The sequence below is a fragment of the Aquarana catesbeiana genome, linkage group LG03 (assembly GCF_042186555.1).
Source record: "Aquarana catesbeiana isolate 2022-GZ linkage group LG03, ASM4218655v1, whole genome shotgun sequence".
NCBI classification, from domain to species: domain Eukaryota; kingdom Metazoa; phylum Chordata; class Amphibia; order Anura; family Ranidae; genus Aquarana; species Aquarana catesbeiana.
Window position 1 is genome coordinate 562,431,205 of NC_133326.1, and position 17,279 is coordinate 562,448,483.

Sequence of the window (17,279 nt, forward strand, 5' to 3'; positions counted from 1 at the left end):
AAGAGTTATACACCTTAATGCATGAAGGAAAAAAAAAAAAAACACACCAAGCCTTTAGAATCACTTTAATGCAGAAAATGCATTAAAGTAGAAAAACCTTGTGTGTTTGGAACTACTTTCTAGTGCCTTAGTTGTACCCCGTAAAATGTACTTTTTTCCTGAAAAATAGCAGTGCACTTCCTGTGCCTTGAGTCTCATACATGAATTATCTACAGCGCAAGATCATCTGAGGCTCTGCTGCCTCTGACTGCTAGTCACACAAGATATCAAACTAGATTTGCTGATGTCACTACTGTGCTGCTCACTATTCTCCATGGTGGAAAGCAAGCTGCACCTGAGGACATACAGTACAAAGATCTACCTACTTTGGCTTTGTATATTCCATAGATTTGTGCTCCTCTACCTCGCCTGCTTCTTGATCACTATCCCACCAGTTGATAGATCAACAGTCATTAGAGGGAGAGCGCTGAGAAAATCAAATCTATGCTCCTGTACCATAATGGCTGTCTCCACAGACACACAGTAAACAAGATATGGTAAAAGTCAATGGGGGGGAAAGAATAACTGCAGGGGGAACAGTCAGTACGGGTGACTAGGTCTTTGCCTCTTCTGGACACCACTTCCACAGTCCAGGTCCTCTAATCAATGCAACAGGGACCAAAGGAGCTTAACCTTCCTCATGCTGGAGACATCCAAATGTGCTGGAAGAGCTCCCTAAAATCCTGTACAAGAGCATGTCAATACTTACAGAGCTATGCAAGTTTTCTGTTAGCCTTGGCAATAAGCCTCTCAGATATAAAGCAATGAGCTGCAAGAGGTAGCTGGGTGCGTTATATGTCATTCCAAAGCCAGAAGTATAAGGCTCATCTAATAAGATCTGGTGATAGATTAGGGGGAAGCAAGGGACCAAGAGGAAGGCAAGCAATAGCAATTCATTGCTAGAATGGGCAAAGTACAGATCCCCCTTGCCCATTTTCCACTGTAATAACTCTTCAAGTGTACCATATGCATAAGGCCCCTTTCACACGGATGGACCGTCTATCCGTTTTTCTTCCATCCGTCGACGGACGACAATGCATTCCTATGGGCAAACGGATGACCATCCGTTCCCATCAGTTAACCTCCGCTTCCGTTTTTATCCGTTTTTTTTAACGTACAAAGCTACGTCCAGATCAGTCAAAACGGATATTAACTGACAATGTCCGTCAATGTCCGATCAGTTAAGATCCGTTTTGAAGAAATAATTCAAAGTTCATACTTTGACAAATAAAAAAACAATTTTAAAGGGGTTATGCAGAATAATAAAACTAAAACTGTTTTGAACATATCATGTGCTTTTGTGTCTTTTTATGCTATCAAAACACAATGAAATACCCAAATTAATACATTTAAATTTGCACTGCAATATTATATATATATATATATATATATATATATATATATATATATACACAAAACTTCTCTTGTTCACGCATGGCAATGTAGGATGGGTGGAGCAAGGCTTTTTGGGTAATTTCCTTAAATGCAAAGAAACTGCTGTAAACGTGTACATTAACGGATGAAAACGGATATTAACGGAACGGAAGATGGATAAAAACGGAGATTAACGGGACAGATGACGCAACGGATAAGAACTGATACGTTTTTAACGTGGCTAAACTGGCGGTGCCTGGGTGAAAGGGGCCTTAGTCAATACAGAATCCACTGCAGAGACATGCAATATATGGGCGGCACAGTGGTGTAGTGAGTAGCACTCTCGCCTAGCAGTAAGAAGGGTCACTGGTTCGAATCCCGACCACGAAACTACCTGCCTGGAGTTTGCATGTTCTCCCTGTGCCTGCGTGGGTTTCCTCTGGGTACTCCGGTTTCCTCCCACACTCCAAAGACATGCTGGTAGGTTAATTGGATCCTGTCTAAATTGTCTCTAGTATGTATGAATGTGAGTTAGGGACCTTAGATTGTAAGCTCCTTGAGGGTGTAGGGACTGATGTGAATGTATATGTAAAGCGCTGTGTAAATTGACGGCGCTATATAAAGTACATAAAAAAAAAAAAAAAAAAAAAAAAAAAAAATGTATATGTATATACATATATATACACACACACACATACATATACACACACAGCTGTGCTCATAAGTTTACATACCCTGGCAGAATTAAGATTTCTTGGCCATTTTTCAGAGAATATGAATATGAATGAGAACACAAAAACATTTCTTTCACTCATGGTTAGTGTTTGGCTGAAGCCATTTATTATCAAACAACTGTCTTTACTCTTTTTAAATCATAATGGTAACAAACTAGCCAAATTACCATGATCAAAAGTTTACATACCCTGGTGATTTTAGCCTGATGACATGCACACAAGTTTACATAAAGGGGTTTGATTGGCTATTAAAGGTAACCATCATCACCTGTGATCTGTTTGCTTGCAATTAGTGTGTTTGTATAAAAGGTCAATGAGTTTCTGGACTCCTGACAGACCCTTGCATCTTTCATCCAGTGCTGAACTGACGTTTCTGGATTTTGAGTCATGGGGAAAGCAAAAGAATTGTCAAAGGATCTGCGGGAAAAGGTAGTTGAACTGTATAAAACAGGAAAGGGGAAAAAAAAAAAAAAAAAAAAAAAAAAAAAAAAAAAAAAAAAGGGGAAGAAGATATCCAAGGAATTGAGAATGCCAATCAGCAGTGTTCAAACTCTAATCAAGAAGTGGAAAATGAGGGGTTCTTTTGAAACCAAACCACGGTCAGGTAGACCAACTAAAATTTCAGCCACAACTGCCAGGAAAATTGTTCGGGATGCAATAAAAAACCCCACAAATAGCTTCAGGTAAAATACAGGACTCTCTGAATACATGTGGTGTGGCTGTTTCAAGGTGCACAATAAGGAGGCACTTGAAGAAAGATGGGCTGCATGGTCGAGTCGCCAGAAGAAAGCCATTACTACGCAATGCCACAAAGTATCCCGCTTACAATACGCCAACAAAGTATCCCGCTTACAATACGCCAAACAGCAGAGGCAAGCCTCAAACCTTCTGGCACAAAGTCATTTGGAGTGATGCGACCAAAATTGAGCTTTTTGGCCACAACCATAAACGCTTCATTTGGAGAGGAGTCAAAAAGGCCTATGATGAAAGGTACAGGAAATTTGGTCAAAATTGATGGCAAGATGAATGCAGTATGTTATCAAGAAATACTGGAGAAACATTTGCATTCATCAGCCAGGAAGCTGCGCATGGGACATATTTGGACATTCCAACATGACAATGATCCAAAACACAAGGCCAAGTCGACCTGTCATTGGCTACAACAAAATAAAGTGAAGGTTCTGGAGTGGCCCACCTCAGTCTCCTGACCTTAATATCATTGAGCCATTCTGGGGAGATCTCAAATTGTGCAGTTCATGCAAGACAGCCCAATAGTTTACAGGAACTGGAGGCTTTTTGCCAAAAGGAATGGGGAGCTTTACCATCTGAGAAGATAAAGAGCCTCAAACACTACAAAAAACTTCAAGCTGTCATTGATGTTAAAGGGGGCAATACACGGTATTAAGAACTGGGGTATGTAAACTTTTGATCAGGGTCATTTGGGTAATTTCTTTTGTCATTATGATTTAAAAAGAGTAAACACAGTTGATTAATAAATGGCTTCAGCCAAACACCAACCATGAGTGAAAAAAATGTTTGTGTTATTCATATTCTCTGAAAAAAGTTCAAGAAATCATAAATTCTGTCAGGGTATGTAAACTTATGAGCACAACTGTATAACTGCACATTCCTGGGCCTATTCTATAGACAGTTCCCAAGAAATAAAATGCCGCTGGCAGTGTTCTAAAGCTTTATCAAGTTCAGGGCAAAAAAAAGCACCCAACCGACCCTGAAAAGCTAGGTAATGTGCATTTTCATGAAAAGCATAAAAAAAAAAAAAAAAAAAAAAAAAAAGTCAGAACCCAACCATTTGAGTTTCTGACACATGACCAATGCTGATCCCAACTAGTTTTATCATTCACATGAAATCTCAGCGCAGTTTTCCACTGCTGCAGGCTTCATGTATATTGAGATGACTACTCTGTACCAATGATGGCAAAACCACAGCTCAGAGATTAGCAATTACATGCAAGGCACTGTGACTGAGTGCACCTGAATTACAAACATGCAGGAATTTTCAGAACATATTAGTAGAACGCAATGATAGGCTGTCACCCTACTTGTAACGCAGGTCTTTTTGAAAGATAACTGGTGAAACTGAGTGGAGGACCATAACTTACAAAACTGTACCGATGGAAAACTAACAGCTGACCAAGGTCCCTTTCACATGGGTGGTCTTAACAGGTCCACTTGTCAGTTTTTCAGGTGGACCCGATCAGAAACTCCAGGTTAGTCCACAGTCCATCGGATGTTTTATTTACAGAAGATCTGTGTCCTTTTTTCAGACCTAAACATGGCAGGTCAGCAGAAAACTGAATGTATAGCTGGATGTCACAAAAGTGACATCTGTTCTGAATCAGCATTGGATCTTTTCACAGATCCCCTGCTGATCAAGATGGATGGCACCCATGTGAAAGGGACCCCAAAAAGGTGTCACCAGGACAGGGGGGAAAAAAAAAAAAAAAAAAAAAAAAGGGGGGGGGGGGGGGGAAATCTCTCAGAGTTCCAGGTAGCAGTAAAACCTGACATGGGTTCCAACCTATTTCCACTACATCCCAAAATAGAAAAATAAGTTTTGGCTATAAATATTTTTAGGTAACAGGCTACGAACTCCTAAGAGAAGACACAGAACATCAACATTCGGCATCTCCGTGCACAACAACGAACAAAGAAAAACAATGCTTGAAGCTGGAGACCCAATACATACAACTGTCAATTACTAGATTAGATGGTTTCAGCTGAGCAAAGCAAACAAAATTATAGATGCTTTCCTCACAATAACATCAATCAAAAGCCAAAACACAGAAAAATGTCACCACAGTAGGCTGTATATTCACTAACTTTTATATACATAATCTGAAATATCAATGGACCACAATGCACAGAAATATCAACACATGGAGATCAGGGATGGAAAGCTGAGCAGCTGATAACTATAGACAGCTCTGAATTCGAAAAGATACAATAAGCAATAAACCTCTTAAAGGTCATTTTAAAAAAGCCAAGATTTTTCAGTTACATCAAACTGTAGAGATAAGTACAGACGTGTATCAATGTTGCAATAGGGAATTTGAAAAGAATGTGACAGTCACTTGTAACCCGTATACAACACACACAAGCCATGTTAAATATAAGAGCAGTTAGCATGTGTCATAGTCCTCAGAGTGTGAGGAAGTCATCCCACAGAACCCACTTTGCCATTTTGGGACAGCCTTGAACAAGTATCTCCTCCCAAACTCAGGAACTGATTACATTCTCAGTCATACAGCCAGGGGAAGTAGACAGAACTATTTGTAATTACTGTAAGCTGTGTTATGAGGTCAGAAGAATTTTGGGAGATACGAAAGGGAGAATGTAGAAAGTCTGGAGGTTTAAGTGAATTTTTATTGGCTAACTTACAGTGCAACTTCACCTAAAAAAGATAAAGCATTTTTTCCTCCTCTCCTTTACCACTTTTTTTTCCCCGGGAGTGGGTATCTATTCCTGGCAGGTATCCGCTCCCCTAGACCAGCAGAGTGGAAGTCTGCCGCCGCTGCAAATGTGTAGTGGGATGTTTAGGATTGTGCCAAATGCCTGTAAAAAGGGGGATCTAAAATCACTGCATACACTTTCATTTTATATCAGCATTGTAATAGCAATACAATAGTTATTTTTGACAATCCAATATAACCTTACTCCATTCATATTATGAGCGCTGCCTGTCATCTCTTTCAACAACCCAATGGATTCCCTGCATGCTTTGCAGCTTCTTCCCTTGGTTTAATTTCCATTCCTCTGGACTACATATCCCATGGCATACTGCTGCCTGCAAGCAGGTATGTCACATGTGGTGTGCTTCCTGTACTGACTCTGCCCCCTGAAACGTTTCTTAGCACCTCTGTAGTACAGAAGGCAGGTTTTGTGAAATGTGTGACACACAGTAGTGCCTACTCACAGGGCATAGTAAATACACGTCACAGAGTTCAAGGAAGTTCATTCTTCAAAAAAGTTTTCAAATGTTAAGACTGTTCAGAAAAGGTGTTAAACCCAAAACAAAAAATGTATTATATTGCAGCTTACCAATACTTAGATGTGATGGCTGCATTTGTTTATTTTTGTTTGTCTCACTCTCCTTTTTCACCTGATTATTGTTCAATAGAACAAACTGTTCTGCAGATATAGCAATTAGAGGGATGGGACAAACCATTTAAAAGAGAAGACCAAAGGCTTTTTGGCCATACTTCTAATGGGTTACAGAAGTGCACTTCTCTCTGCACTCCTGTAAACATATTCAGCCGACAATGGGCTTGAGTACGCTGTCAGCTGATATCACAGAGCTGGGCGTCAAAGCTCTGGGAGGGATCCCGACAATGTCGGGGTCCACCCAGATGCCTGACTGGCAACTAACTCAGCGAACCGCTGAGAACCTAAGCCTGCCACTCCCACCCCCTCCACAGCCCGGAGCTCTAGTGAGCACTGGAGGGACAAAGTAGAAAGCTGGTGACTGACAGTCTCCGCTCACTGAAGACCAGAAACTGAGCAATCTGTGATAACACGATCACTCAGTTCTTAGTCTTAGAGCTGGCAGGGGCCCGCTGCAGCCACATAGGCAAGTATAGATTTTTTTTTTTTTTTTTATATCCCCCACTTCTTTAACACTGACAGGTGATTACAACGGCCAGCTTTTATGTAAAACCCTTGTCCCAAAAGGAAAAAAAAAAAACTGTTGCCATAACTGCTTATAAAGTATGAGCTGGAGTTTGGCTTCAATTGGTTAGTGTACCTTAATCTGCTAGTGCAGCTAACACTCCCCCTCCACCCGGACTGAAAATGCTGCTGTCCAAAAGGTGCCCCCCCCCCCCCCCATGCTCCAACAGCAGTGAGGGCACTCAACACAGAAGGTGTGTTACCGGCCAGATCACAAGGTGAAAACAGAGTGGGAAAGCATAAAAAAGGAAAAAAAACAAATGCAACCGCCACATCTAATGATTGGTGAACTGCAATCTATTACATTTTTGGTTTTAATACTGCTTTAATGTGGAAATGAATATATGATTTTACATTTTGACCATACATGCACTTCAAGCAAGGCAACTGGCTACTGAAGTGATCACACTAATCCTTAGGATCAGAAGTATCAAGCCTTAATGAAGGGTGAACTGGAAGCTGGCTGTGATAGAGGGCTCAGCCCTGGAAGCTACAGTGAGCAGGCTAAACCCTATACACATACAGTGAGGGCAGGCCAACAAAGAGACCCAAGACTGTGTAAGGGCAAGAGGAGACTGGAGGATTAATACCTTCTTGATAGAGGCATTGAGAAGCTTAAAGTGAAACTAAACCCATCAATCTAACACATAAAAAAAAAAAAAAAAAAAAAAAAAAAGAAGAAGTTATGTGCACGTAGCAGGAATGTAACTGTAGCTGTGCTCTCTACCAAACCATCAAATGTCTGGTGTCATAACTGATCACATGTACAGCATCAAGATAGATGCAGATCAAACAGAAGTGAAGATGGCAGCATTCTTGGCTTAAAAAAAATGGGAGGGTTTAGTTCCTCTTTAATATATGATACAGGTGGATGAGGCCTATGGGTAGATTGGAGGGTATGAGCAGGTAGGGTCAGACCTGGAAGCATTGTATTATCGGTATAACATCTGAGCAAGGAACTCAATGCAAAGCACAGTAACCCATAGCAGAGTTAAAGTGGAACTAAGCCCTCCTATCCTTTTCAGCCAAGGAGGCTGCCATCTTGGCCTCTGATCTGCAACTACCATGATGCTGCACATATGATCAGTTAGGACTTCAGCTATTTGATGGTTTGACAGTTTCATAGCCAGGAACGTAACTGCCGGTTCACACAGGGACAACACGACTTGAAGGCCGACTCACAGAGGCGACCTGCAAACGACTTCTGTGTATTAGTCAATGCAAGTCGCCCCAAAAATAGTACAGGAACCTTTTCTAAGTCGGAAGCATCTTGCGTCGCTCCTATTAGAACGGTTCCGTAGTACAGAACAGGACGCGACTTGTCAGGCGGCTAAGTAGCCTGACAAGTCGCCCCTGTGTGAACCGGGGCTAACTTTTTTTTTTTTTAAACAGTTAAATTGATGGGTTTAATTCCACTTTAACACAGTCAGACCATGATCAGGCAGAGTACCGGTTGCTAAGGATACTGCACTTTTCAATTGCCACTTTACTCTATTGTTTTCAACCAAGTCTACTCATGATCTGGGCGATGTCTGTAGGGAGACCAAAGCTCACCCCACACGTTACAATCTGACCATGAAAACTCCTTTTGCTCTACCAATAGCGTTACACGTCAAGCGCCCGCCTAACGGGAAAGAAAAGGTTAGACAGGACCTCATATTACATAATGTAATGCGTGATGAGCTTATGTTGTAAAAAGGAGCAAAGTACTTAGTGTAAAGTATTACTCTTAGCAACCAATCAGAATCAAAAGGCATACAGACTGTTGGTTGCTATGACTACCACATTTCTCAAATGTTATTTTACTGTTTTTTGGGCTAACTCTCCTAATGATCAGGTTAAACTTGGAGGTTGCCCAGGGTTTGGTGAGCTTTTCTGGACACTAGAGGCTGCTCATGATCAGGGTGAGATCTGTGGAGAGACTTGAGGCTATGATTAAAGTGACATCTGGAGGGGGGACTGGAGGCTGCCCATGCTCAGGGTGAGGTCAATGGGGAGAATAGCGGCTGTCCATGATCAGAATGACATCTGTCTGGGGACTGGAACTGCCCATGCTCAGGGTGAGGTCTGTGGGGAGAATAGAGGCTGCCCATGCTCAGGGTGAGGCCTGCGGGGAGAATAGAGGCTGCCCATGCTCAGGGTGAGGCCTGCGGGGAGAATAGAGGCTGCCCATGCTCAGGGTGAGGCCTGCGGGGAGAATAGAGGCTGCCCATGCTCAGGGTGAGGCCTGCGGGGAGAATAGAGGCTGCCCATGCTCAGGGTGAGGCCTGCGGGGAGAATAGAGGCTGCCCATGCTCAGGGTGAGGCCTGCGGGGAGAATAGAGGCTGCCCATGATCAGGGTGAGGCCTGTGGGGAGAATAGAGGCTGCCCATGATCAGGGTGAGGCCTGTGGGGAGAATAGAGGCTGCCCATGATCAGGGTGAGGCCTGTGGGGAGAATAGAGGCTGCCCATGATCAGGGTGAGGCCTGTGGGGAGAATAGAGGCTGCCCATGATCAGGGTGAGGCCTGTGGGGAGAATAGAGGCTGCCCATGATCAGGGTGAGGCCTGTGGGGAGAATAGAGGCTGCCCATGATCAGGGTGAGGCCTGTGGGGAGAATAGAGGCTGCCCATGATCAGGGTGAGGCCTGTGGGGAGAATAGAGGCTGCCCATGATCAGGGTGAGGCCTGTGGGGAGAATAGAGGCTGCCCATGATCAGGGTGAGGCCTGTGGGGAGAATAGAGGCTGCCCATGATCAGGGTGAGGCCTGTGGGGAGAATAGAGGCTGCCCATGATCAGGGTGAGGCCTGTGGGGAGAATAGAGGCTGCCCATGATCAGGGTGAGGCCTGTGGGGAGAATAGAGGCTGCCCATGATCAGGGTGAGGCCTGTGGGGAGAATAGAGGCTGCCCATGATCAGGGTGAGGCCTGTGGGGAGAATAGAGGCTGCCCATGATCAGGGTGAGGCCTGTGGGGAGAATAGAGGCTGCCCATGATCAGGGTGAGGCCTGTGGGGAGAATAGAGGCTGCCCATGATCAGGGTGAGGCCTGTGGGGAGAATAGAGGCTGCCCATGATCAGGGTGAGGCCTGTGGGGAGAATAGAGGCTGCCCATGATCAGGGTGAGGCCTGTGGGGAGAATAGAGGCTGCCCATGATCAGGGTGAGGCCTGTGGGGAGAATAGAGGCTGCCCATGATCAGGGTGAGGCCTGTGGGGAGAATAGAGGCTGCCCATGATCAGGGTGAGGCCTGTGGGGAGAATAGAGGCTGCCCATGCTCAGGGTGAGGCCTGTGGGGAGAATAGAGGCTGCCCATGCTCAGGGTGAGGCCTGTGGGGAGAATAGAGGCTGCCCATGCTCAGGGTGAGGCCTGTGGGGAGAATAGAGGCTGCCCATGCTCAGGGTGAGGCCTGTGGGGAGAATAGAGGCTGCCCATGCTCAGGGTGAGGCCTGTGGGGAGAATAGAGGCTGCCCATGCTCAGGGTGAGGCCTGTGGGGAGAATAGAGGCTGCCCATGCTCAGGGTGAGGTCTGTGGGGAGAATAGAGGCTGCCCATGCTCAGGGTGAGGTCTGTGGGGAGAATAGAGGCTGCCCATGCTCAGGGTGAGGTCTGTGGGGAGAATAGAGGCTGCCCATGCTCAGGGTGAGGTCTGTGGGGAGAATAGAGGCTGCCCATGCTCAGGGTGAGGTCTGTGGGGAGAATAGAGGCTGCCCATGCTCAGGGTGAGGTCTGTGGGGAGAATAGAGGCTGCCCATGCTCAGGGTGAGGTCTGTGGGGAGAATAGAGGCTGCCCATGCTCAGGGTGAGGTCTGTGGGGAGAATAGAGGCTGCCCATGCTCAGGGTGAGGTCTGTGGGGAGAATAGAGGCTGCCCATGCTCAGGGTGAGGTCTGTGGGGAGAATAGAGGCTGCCCATGCTCAGGGTGAGGTCTGTGGGGAGAATAGAGGCTGTCCATGCTCAGGGTGAGGTCTGTTGATGTCAGTGTAAGGCCTGAAGAGAGACCTGGGGGTTAGAGGCCCTTGAGCCACACATGAGATGGGTGAGGCCTGCAGGGCTCCCTATGGCAGTATGTGTGTTAGGGGTGGATGAGGCCCTCCTGTGGGAGGCTGTGTAGAGGACGGGTGAGGCCCGGGTGTGTAGAGTGGAGGTCGCACGTGACCCCCCGGAATGACAGCCGCCCCCCTTATCTCTTCTCTTACCCTCGCGCCGCTCTCTCTCCAGTGTTGGGCTGGTAATGGCGCGCGGCAGGGGGCGGACCGGCGGCTCCTCCTCCTCTCTGGCACTGTGTATTGGGGGGCGGATAATACTCCCGTCAGCTCCGGCTGGGGCGCGCTATGACACTTGGAAGTCCAGGGGGGCTCGTCTGCTCTTGTGCTGGGGAGATTCTTCACCACCAGACGGCCACCACCATCTTACATTGGAGGAGGGGGGGGTGAGATACTCTATTCTGGCAGCTGAGGGGAGGGGGGCGTGCAGTGCGCATGCGCCAAACGTCAGGGAAGGAGAACGAGGCCGTAGCATGGCCGGCGGGGCATGACGGGAGACGTAGTACAGGCTCCTGTGTGACTATTCGCCTGACTACACTGCTCGGACTACAATCCCGGCGTGCTTTGCGCGGGACATTCCATTAACATTGATCATTCTTAGCAAATCCTTCTCTAAATGGTGCAGATATCACTCTAATCATTCAGAACGTCTATATAAATGACAGCTGTGTTATTATCAAGTTCCAGTTAAGCAGACAGCAGGCTTCCTGCAGTGGCTGATGGGAAAGGTAGTCCGAGGATTGCCGGGCCTGTACGGCAGCAAGCGAGGACAGAACTACATTTCCCATCAGAACTCGCGGCCCTGTCACAACGGTTCAGAAACAAAATTATTTAAAAGTAAAAAAAGAACAGATCGTTTCCCGAGAATATACTATATAACAGACAATGGGATGTACAACTAACTGAAAAACAATGTTTTGATAACGCGATAAATCGGAGGTCTTAACGGGCATTTGCGTGGACAGCCGCGGAGGTCCTGTCACCTTGGAAGCTCAGCAGCAGATTATAGAAATATCCAGCGGCGATAAATAGTTTGCTTTACTCGTTGGTCTCGTCACCTTAGCAGCAAATGTAGGCGGAAGAATCCAGTTTGGTATTATTTTAGCAGCGATTTATCACCGAAGATTTTGTCAGGCATCTCCGAGGACAGCCCCTGGAGAGCCGGCGGGTTCCGGTTGGGAGGTCCGCTACTAAGATGGAGGCTCCGTTGGCGGTAAATTCAGGTAAAACTGAAAGTTGTTGTTCTGGCTGAGGGGGAAGAGAGGTGATATCGGGGTCTGGGTGTGAGGGATCAGGCAGGACTACAGACACCCTCTTGGTGTATGCACGTGTCTCTTCATGGGGGAGTCCGGACATGTGCAGCCTGTGACAGAGATCACTACTGGCCCTCATTCCCCACACACAATCATACGTCCAAATATCAACATTATTTCACTAGGCAAGCGCATATTAAAAGATCACTCCCCTTAAAAAAAGATGTTGTACATTCAGATGAAGTCACAGATTTGCAGGACAGGAGCCACCAGCTCCCCTTTTCACTTTCCAGTTGCATTCCTCATAGAATAAAGTAGGAGGCCTGTCAGGAGGAGCCCACAGGTGGGGTGCTGAAGCTTCTGTATTCCTGACATGTGTCTGATGTACTATGTACTTGTCTTTATAAAGTATTCTGTTCTCTTTGTATTACGTCCCTTAATTGAAATACCTGGTGTGTGCATGTCAGTCTCTCTTCTTCCTTATTTCAGACAAGGCACATCCATCCGAGAGTGGTCAGTTTTCTGTCTGTGCTGGAAGAACAAACTGCCTGTACTCCAATGGCCAAAATTTGTGTTGACACCCTGCACATCTATTCACTGAGAAGATCAGTGTACTGCTGTTTCTATGCCTCTTACTGACACACGCCCCCCCCCCCCCACAAATATCTATTCACAGAGAAGATCGGTGTACTGCTGTTTCTATGCCTTTTTCTGACAGCCCCCCCTATCTATTCACTGAGATCAGTGTACTGCTGTTTATATGCCTCTTGCTGATACGCGCCCCCCCCCCCCATATCTATTCACTGAGAAGATAAGTGTACTGCTGTTTCTATGCCTCTTGCTGACACACGCCCCCCCCCCCAAATATCTATTCACTGAGCGATCAGTGTACTGCTGTTTCTATGCCTTTTTCTGACAGCCCCCCCCCCATATCTACTCACTGAGATCAGTGTACTGCTGTTTCTATGCCTCCTACTGACACGCCCCCCCCCCCCCCCAAATATCTATTCACTGAGAAGATCAGTGTACAGTGTACTGCTGTTTCTATGCCTTTTTCTGACAGCCCCCCCCCCCATATCTATTCACTGAGATCAGTGTACTGCTGTGTATTTGCCTCTTGCTAACAACCCCCCCATATCAATTCACTGAGATTAGTGTACTGCTGTGTATTTGCCTCTTGCTAACAACCCCCCCATATCTATTCACTGAGATTAGTGTACTGCTGTGTATTTGCCTCTTGTTGACACCCCCCCCCAAATATCTATTCACTGAGCAGATCAGTGTACTGCTGTTTCTATGCCTTTTTCTGACAGCCCCCCCATATCTATTCACTGAGATCAGTGTACTGCTGTTTATTTGCCTTTTGCTAACGACCCCCCCCCCCATACCTATTCACTGAGATCAGTGTACTGCTGTTTCTATGTCTCTTGTTGACACCCCCCCAAATATCTATTCACTGAGCAGATCAGTGTACTGCTGTTTCTATGCCTTTCTATGCCTTTTTCTGACAGCCCCCCCATATCTATTCACTGAGATCAGTGTACTGCTGTTTATTTGCCTCTTGCTAACAACCCCCCCCCCATATCTATTCACTGAGATCAGTGTACTGCTGTTTCTATGTCTCTTGTTGACACCCCCCCCAAATATCTATTCACTGAGCAGATCAGTGTACTGCTGTTTCTATGCCTTTTTCTGACAGCCCCCCCATATCTATTCACTGAGATCAGTGTACTGCTGTTTATTTGCCTCTTGCTAACAACCCCCCCATATCTATTCACTGAGATCACTGTACTACTTTTTTTACCTCTTGCTAACAACCCCCCATATCTATTCACTGAGATCAGTGTACTGCTGTTTCTATGTCTTGTTGACCCCCCCCCCCCCAATATCTATTTACTGAGAAGATCAGTGTACTGCTGTCTCTATGCCTCTTGCCGACACGCCCCCCATATCTTTTTACTGAGAAGATCAGTGTACTGCTGTTCCTATGCCTCTTGCTGACACGCCCCACCCCCCCCTCTTCCGCCACCTTCACTCTTACCTCTCTCAGCCCTTACTGCAGCTGACAGCAGAGGCCATGTGATCACTTATCCACTTCCAGACCATCGACGTACCAGTACATCGTTGGACTTTGGGTGGTTATACCGGGATGGTGTTGAAGGGGGTTTGACCAGATTTCAGAAAAAATTTGCTTTATTGTATAAAATCCACAGAGAAGGACATCACAGACCCACGATACAAGAGAGACAGTAGCATGGATAACTAGCTACTGGATTGCTTTTACAAGCAGTGGGAGGGGATGTCCACTGGGAGACCCACCTGGCCAGCTGGCTGGCAAGCCAAATGAAGCCGCTGTTCTATCGGATAGTGCCCGCTATCGAGAAGTGCCCGGGACCAACGGCGCATGCGCCGTATGGAACAGCACAATAGCCAACGGAAGAATTTTTTGTGTCAGATTGTGCCTTGCGCTGGTAAGGTGTGTTCATGTTGGTGAGGGGCGGATTATTCAATGATGGGCAATGCTGCTAAGATGGGGGTAGATTTTTAAATGATGGGCAGTGCTGCTAAGCCCATATTTTTCTGCTATTCTTCCTGGACGCTTGCGGGGCGTGTTTAGTCAACTGAAGGGCAGGTTTTTCTATCTGAGAAATGTGTTTTGCTGCTCTGCCCATCATTTAATAATCCGCCCCTCACCGTCAGGAACACGCTTCGCCAGCGAGAGGCACAATCTCACACAAAAATTTCTTCCGTCAACTATTGTGCGCAGGCGCCGTCTCGCCGTCACAACAGCTGATGGTAAAGTCAACAGTTGTGCTGTTCCGTACGGCGCATGCGCCGTTCGTCCCGGGCACTTCTCGATAGCGGGCACTATCCAATTGAACACCGGAATCGGCTTTGTTTAGGTCTTCGCTATGGTAAGCCAGAAGCGATGACCTGACCTCACTTTTGGTTTACCAGGATGTCAACGGCACCATGTTTAAAAATCAAAAGTATTCAAAAACACCGATCTTGGTGTGTTTTGAATGCTTTTAGGAGCAGAGAGGGGATTTGGGGTCTTATAGACACCACATCTCTCCATAAAGATCACCTGTCGCATGCCTATTGCTGTCACAAGGATGTGTGCATACCTTGTGACAGCAATAAGTGATAAAAAAAAATAATTAAAACATTTTTGTAAAGTGACACCACCCCCCCCCCCGATATCTATTCACTGAGAAGATCAGCGTACGCACGCAAAGGTATGCGTCGGTCATGCACGCAAACGGCAATCGTCCCACACCTGAGGTATTACTGCGAACATCACATCATTGTCAGTGATTCTAGCACCAGGCCTCCTGTGTAAATCTAAAGTGCTAACCCATAAGGGCCTTTAAAGCATCGGCATGGACAGTAATGCTGGCCATACACTATACGAAAAATCCCATTTTCGAAAAATGAACATTCTGCCGTGAGAGCAAACGATAGTGCCATCATGTAATGAGCGATAAATTGCTCAGTGGACATAAATTAATCGATTTTTTGTTTGTCTTTTTTACATATACCAGTACCCAGTGCAAACAGGAAACACATTAACCTTTCAATTTATCGTTCATTCGGCAGAAAATTTCCTAACTTGGGACGTTTTTGAGCCGAAAAACGAAGAACAACGATTATCGATTTTGTGGCCATTAACTGGCCGATAAACAAACAAACTGTCTAAATGACCGAATTTCAGTCGATTTTTCTTATAGTATACGGCCAGCATAAGGCTGCATTCACACCTCAGCGTTTGAAAGTCGTGCGTTTCTACCGCGATTTTTGTCACATGTTTTTGCTGCGATTTTGTTCACCAATGTAGAAGGCAGAAAAACGCTTGTAATCTTCCCCAAAGAAGCTCGTGTGTAGCCCTACGGCTTCACGCCGGGAACCCTACTACGCGTGCACGAGGCCCCGCTCCTCTCTCCTACTGGCCTGGCGACAGGAAGAGGAAGCCCCGCGGTGATGTCACGGGCCGCGGCCCGGACTCCTGGAAGTGGGAACAGGATACCTGTCAGACAGGTATTCTTCCCATCCCCCTGAAAGGTCCCAATTGTGGCACCGGAGGGGGAGAGGAGACAAATGAGCGGAAGTTCCACTTTTGGGTGGAACTCCGCTTTAATGCGGAATTTATGTTCCTTGCTAAAGAACTTTATTTTTTTTTTATCAAGTTGTTGTGGGTAAAGTTCTGCTTTAAGTAATCAGAGAAGTACATGTATGACCTCCTGAAGAAAGCTCCGGTGTAGTCGCCAATCCTTACCTCAATGTTTTTTTATGCTGCTGCTTGCACTGTCCCCATACTCGCCGTGAATATTATCAACAATGTGCACTGCACAGCTTACTATTCAGTCAGCCAGTAATACTTCATGATATTCCCAAATATTTATGAAAACAAAAGTAAACATTACCCTGCGTGCTGGAAATTATATCTAAAATTTTCAAAAATTAGTTAAAATGCACATCAAATTCATATACAGTATGTATGTGTTTATTACAGACATTTTATATAGCTTTGATAATTTACACAATGCTTTACATCCACATCAGTTCCTGCCCTCAAGGAGTTTACAGTCTATCTCACATACATACATACATACATACATACATACATACATACATACGTATCCTAAAGTCAGCTTAGATAGGAACCAGTTAACCTACCAGCGGGTCTTGGTGCCTAAAAGGGGACCGGAGTACTCGGAGGAAGAACATGCAAATGCAGATGGTGTCCTTATTGGGAGTTGAACTAAGGACCCTGGTGCTGTAAGGCAGAAGCGTGTGGTTTTTTTTTTTTTTTTTATAATTTTTTAATAAAGAGGACTTAAAAGCTGGGCATTTAATAAAATATATCATACAAATCAATGCCCAGAAGGGGTAAAAACAACATATAAAGGGAGATTTACTAAAACTGGTGCATTCAGAATTTGGTGCAGCTGTGCATGGTAGCCAAACAGCTTCTAACTTCAGCTTTGACAATAAAACCTGGAATCTGATTGGTTTCTATGCAGAGCTGCACCAGATTTTGCACCAGGCAGTTTTCATAAATACGCCCGCAATGTTCATTCTAGTGAATGGTCTCTCTAAAAGGTAAGTTTTATTGCCCACTGCATAAAGTTAATTTTATAGGGTATGGAAAACCTAAACAAAGAATTT

At 45.6% G+C, this 17,279-nt stretch overlaps 2 protein-coding genes across 9 annotated transcripts in view; one reads left to right on the forward strand and one right to left on the reverse strand.

Moving 5' to 3' along the window:
* CNOT4 (CCR4-NOT transcription complex subunit 4) overlaps nt 1-11,299 on the reverse strand; it is a 141,214-nt gene extending 129,915 nt beyond the window's left edge. For 4 of the 8 annotated variants that reach the window (XM_073621792.1, XM_073621794.1, XM_073621793.1 and 1 more), the window contains exon 1: nt 11,011-11,297. The gene's annotated coding sequence lies outside the window, so the exon portion shown is untranslated. Of the gene's footprint in view, nt 1-11,010 lie in introns of all 8 variants that reach the window. The other 4 variants (XM_073621795.1, XM_073621797.1, XM_073621798.1 and 1 more) reach the window with 3 other exon arrangements.
* Nucleotides 11,300-11,932: 633 nt separating this feature from the next.
* Nucleotides 11,933-17,279, forward strand: part of NUP205 (nucleoporin 205) — a 189,108-nt gene continuing 183,761 nt past the window's right edge. Inside the window, 1 exon segment of the mRNA XM_073623597.1 lies at nt 11,933-12,080. Within this exon segment, the coding sequence (XP_073479698.1) occupies nt 12,053-12,080 (28 nt within the window). The 5' untranslated portion in view covers nt 11,933-12,052.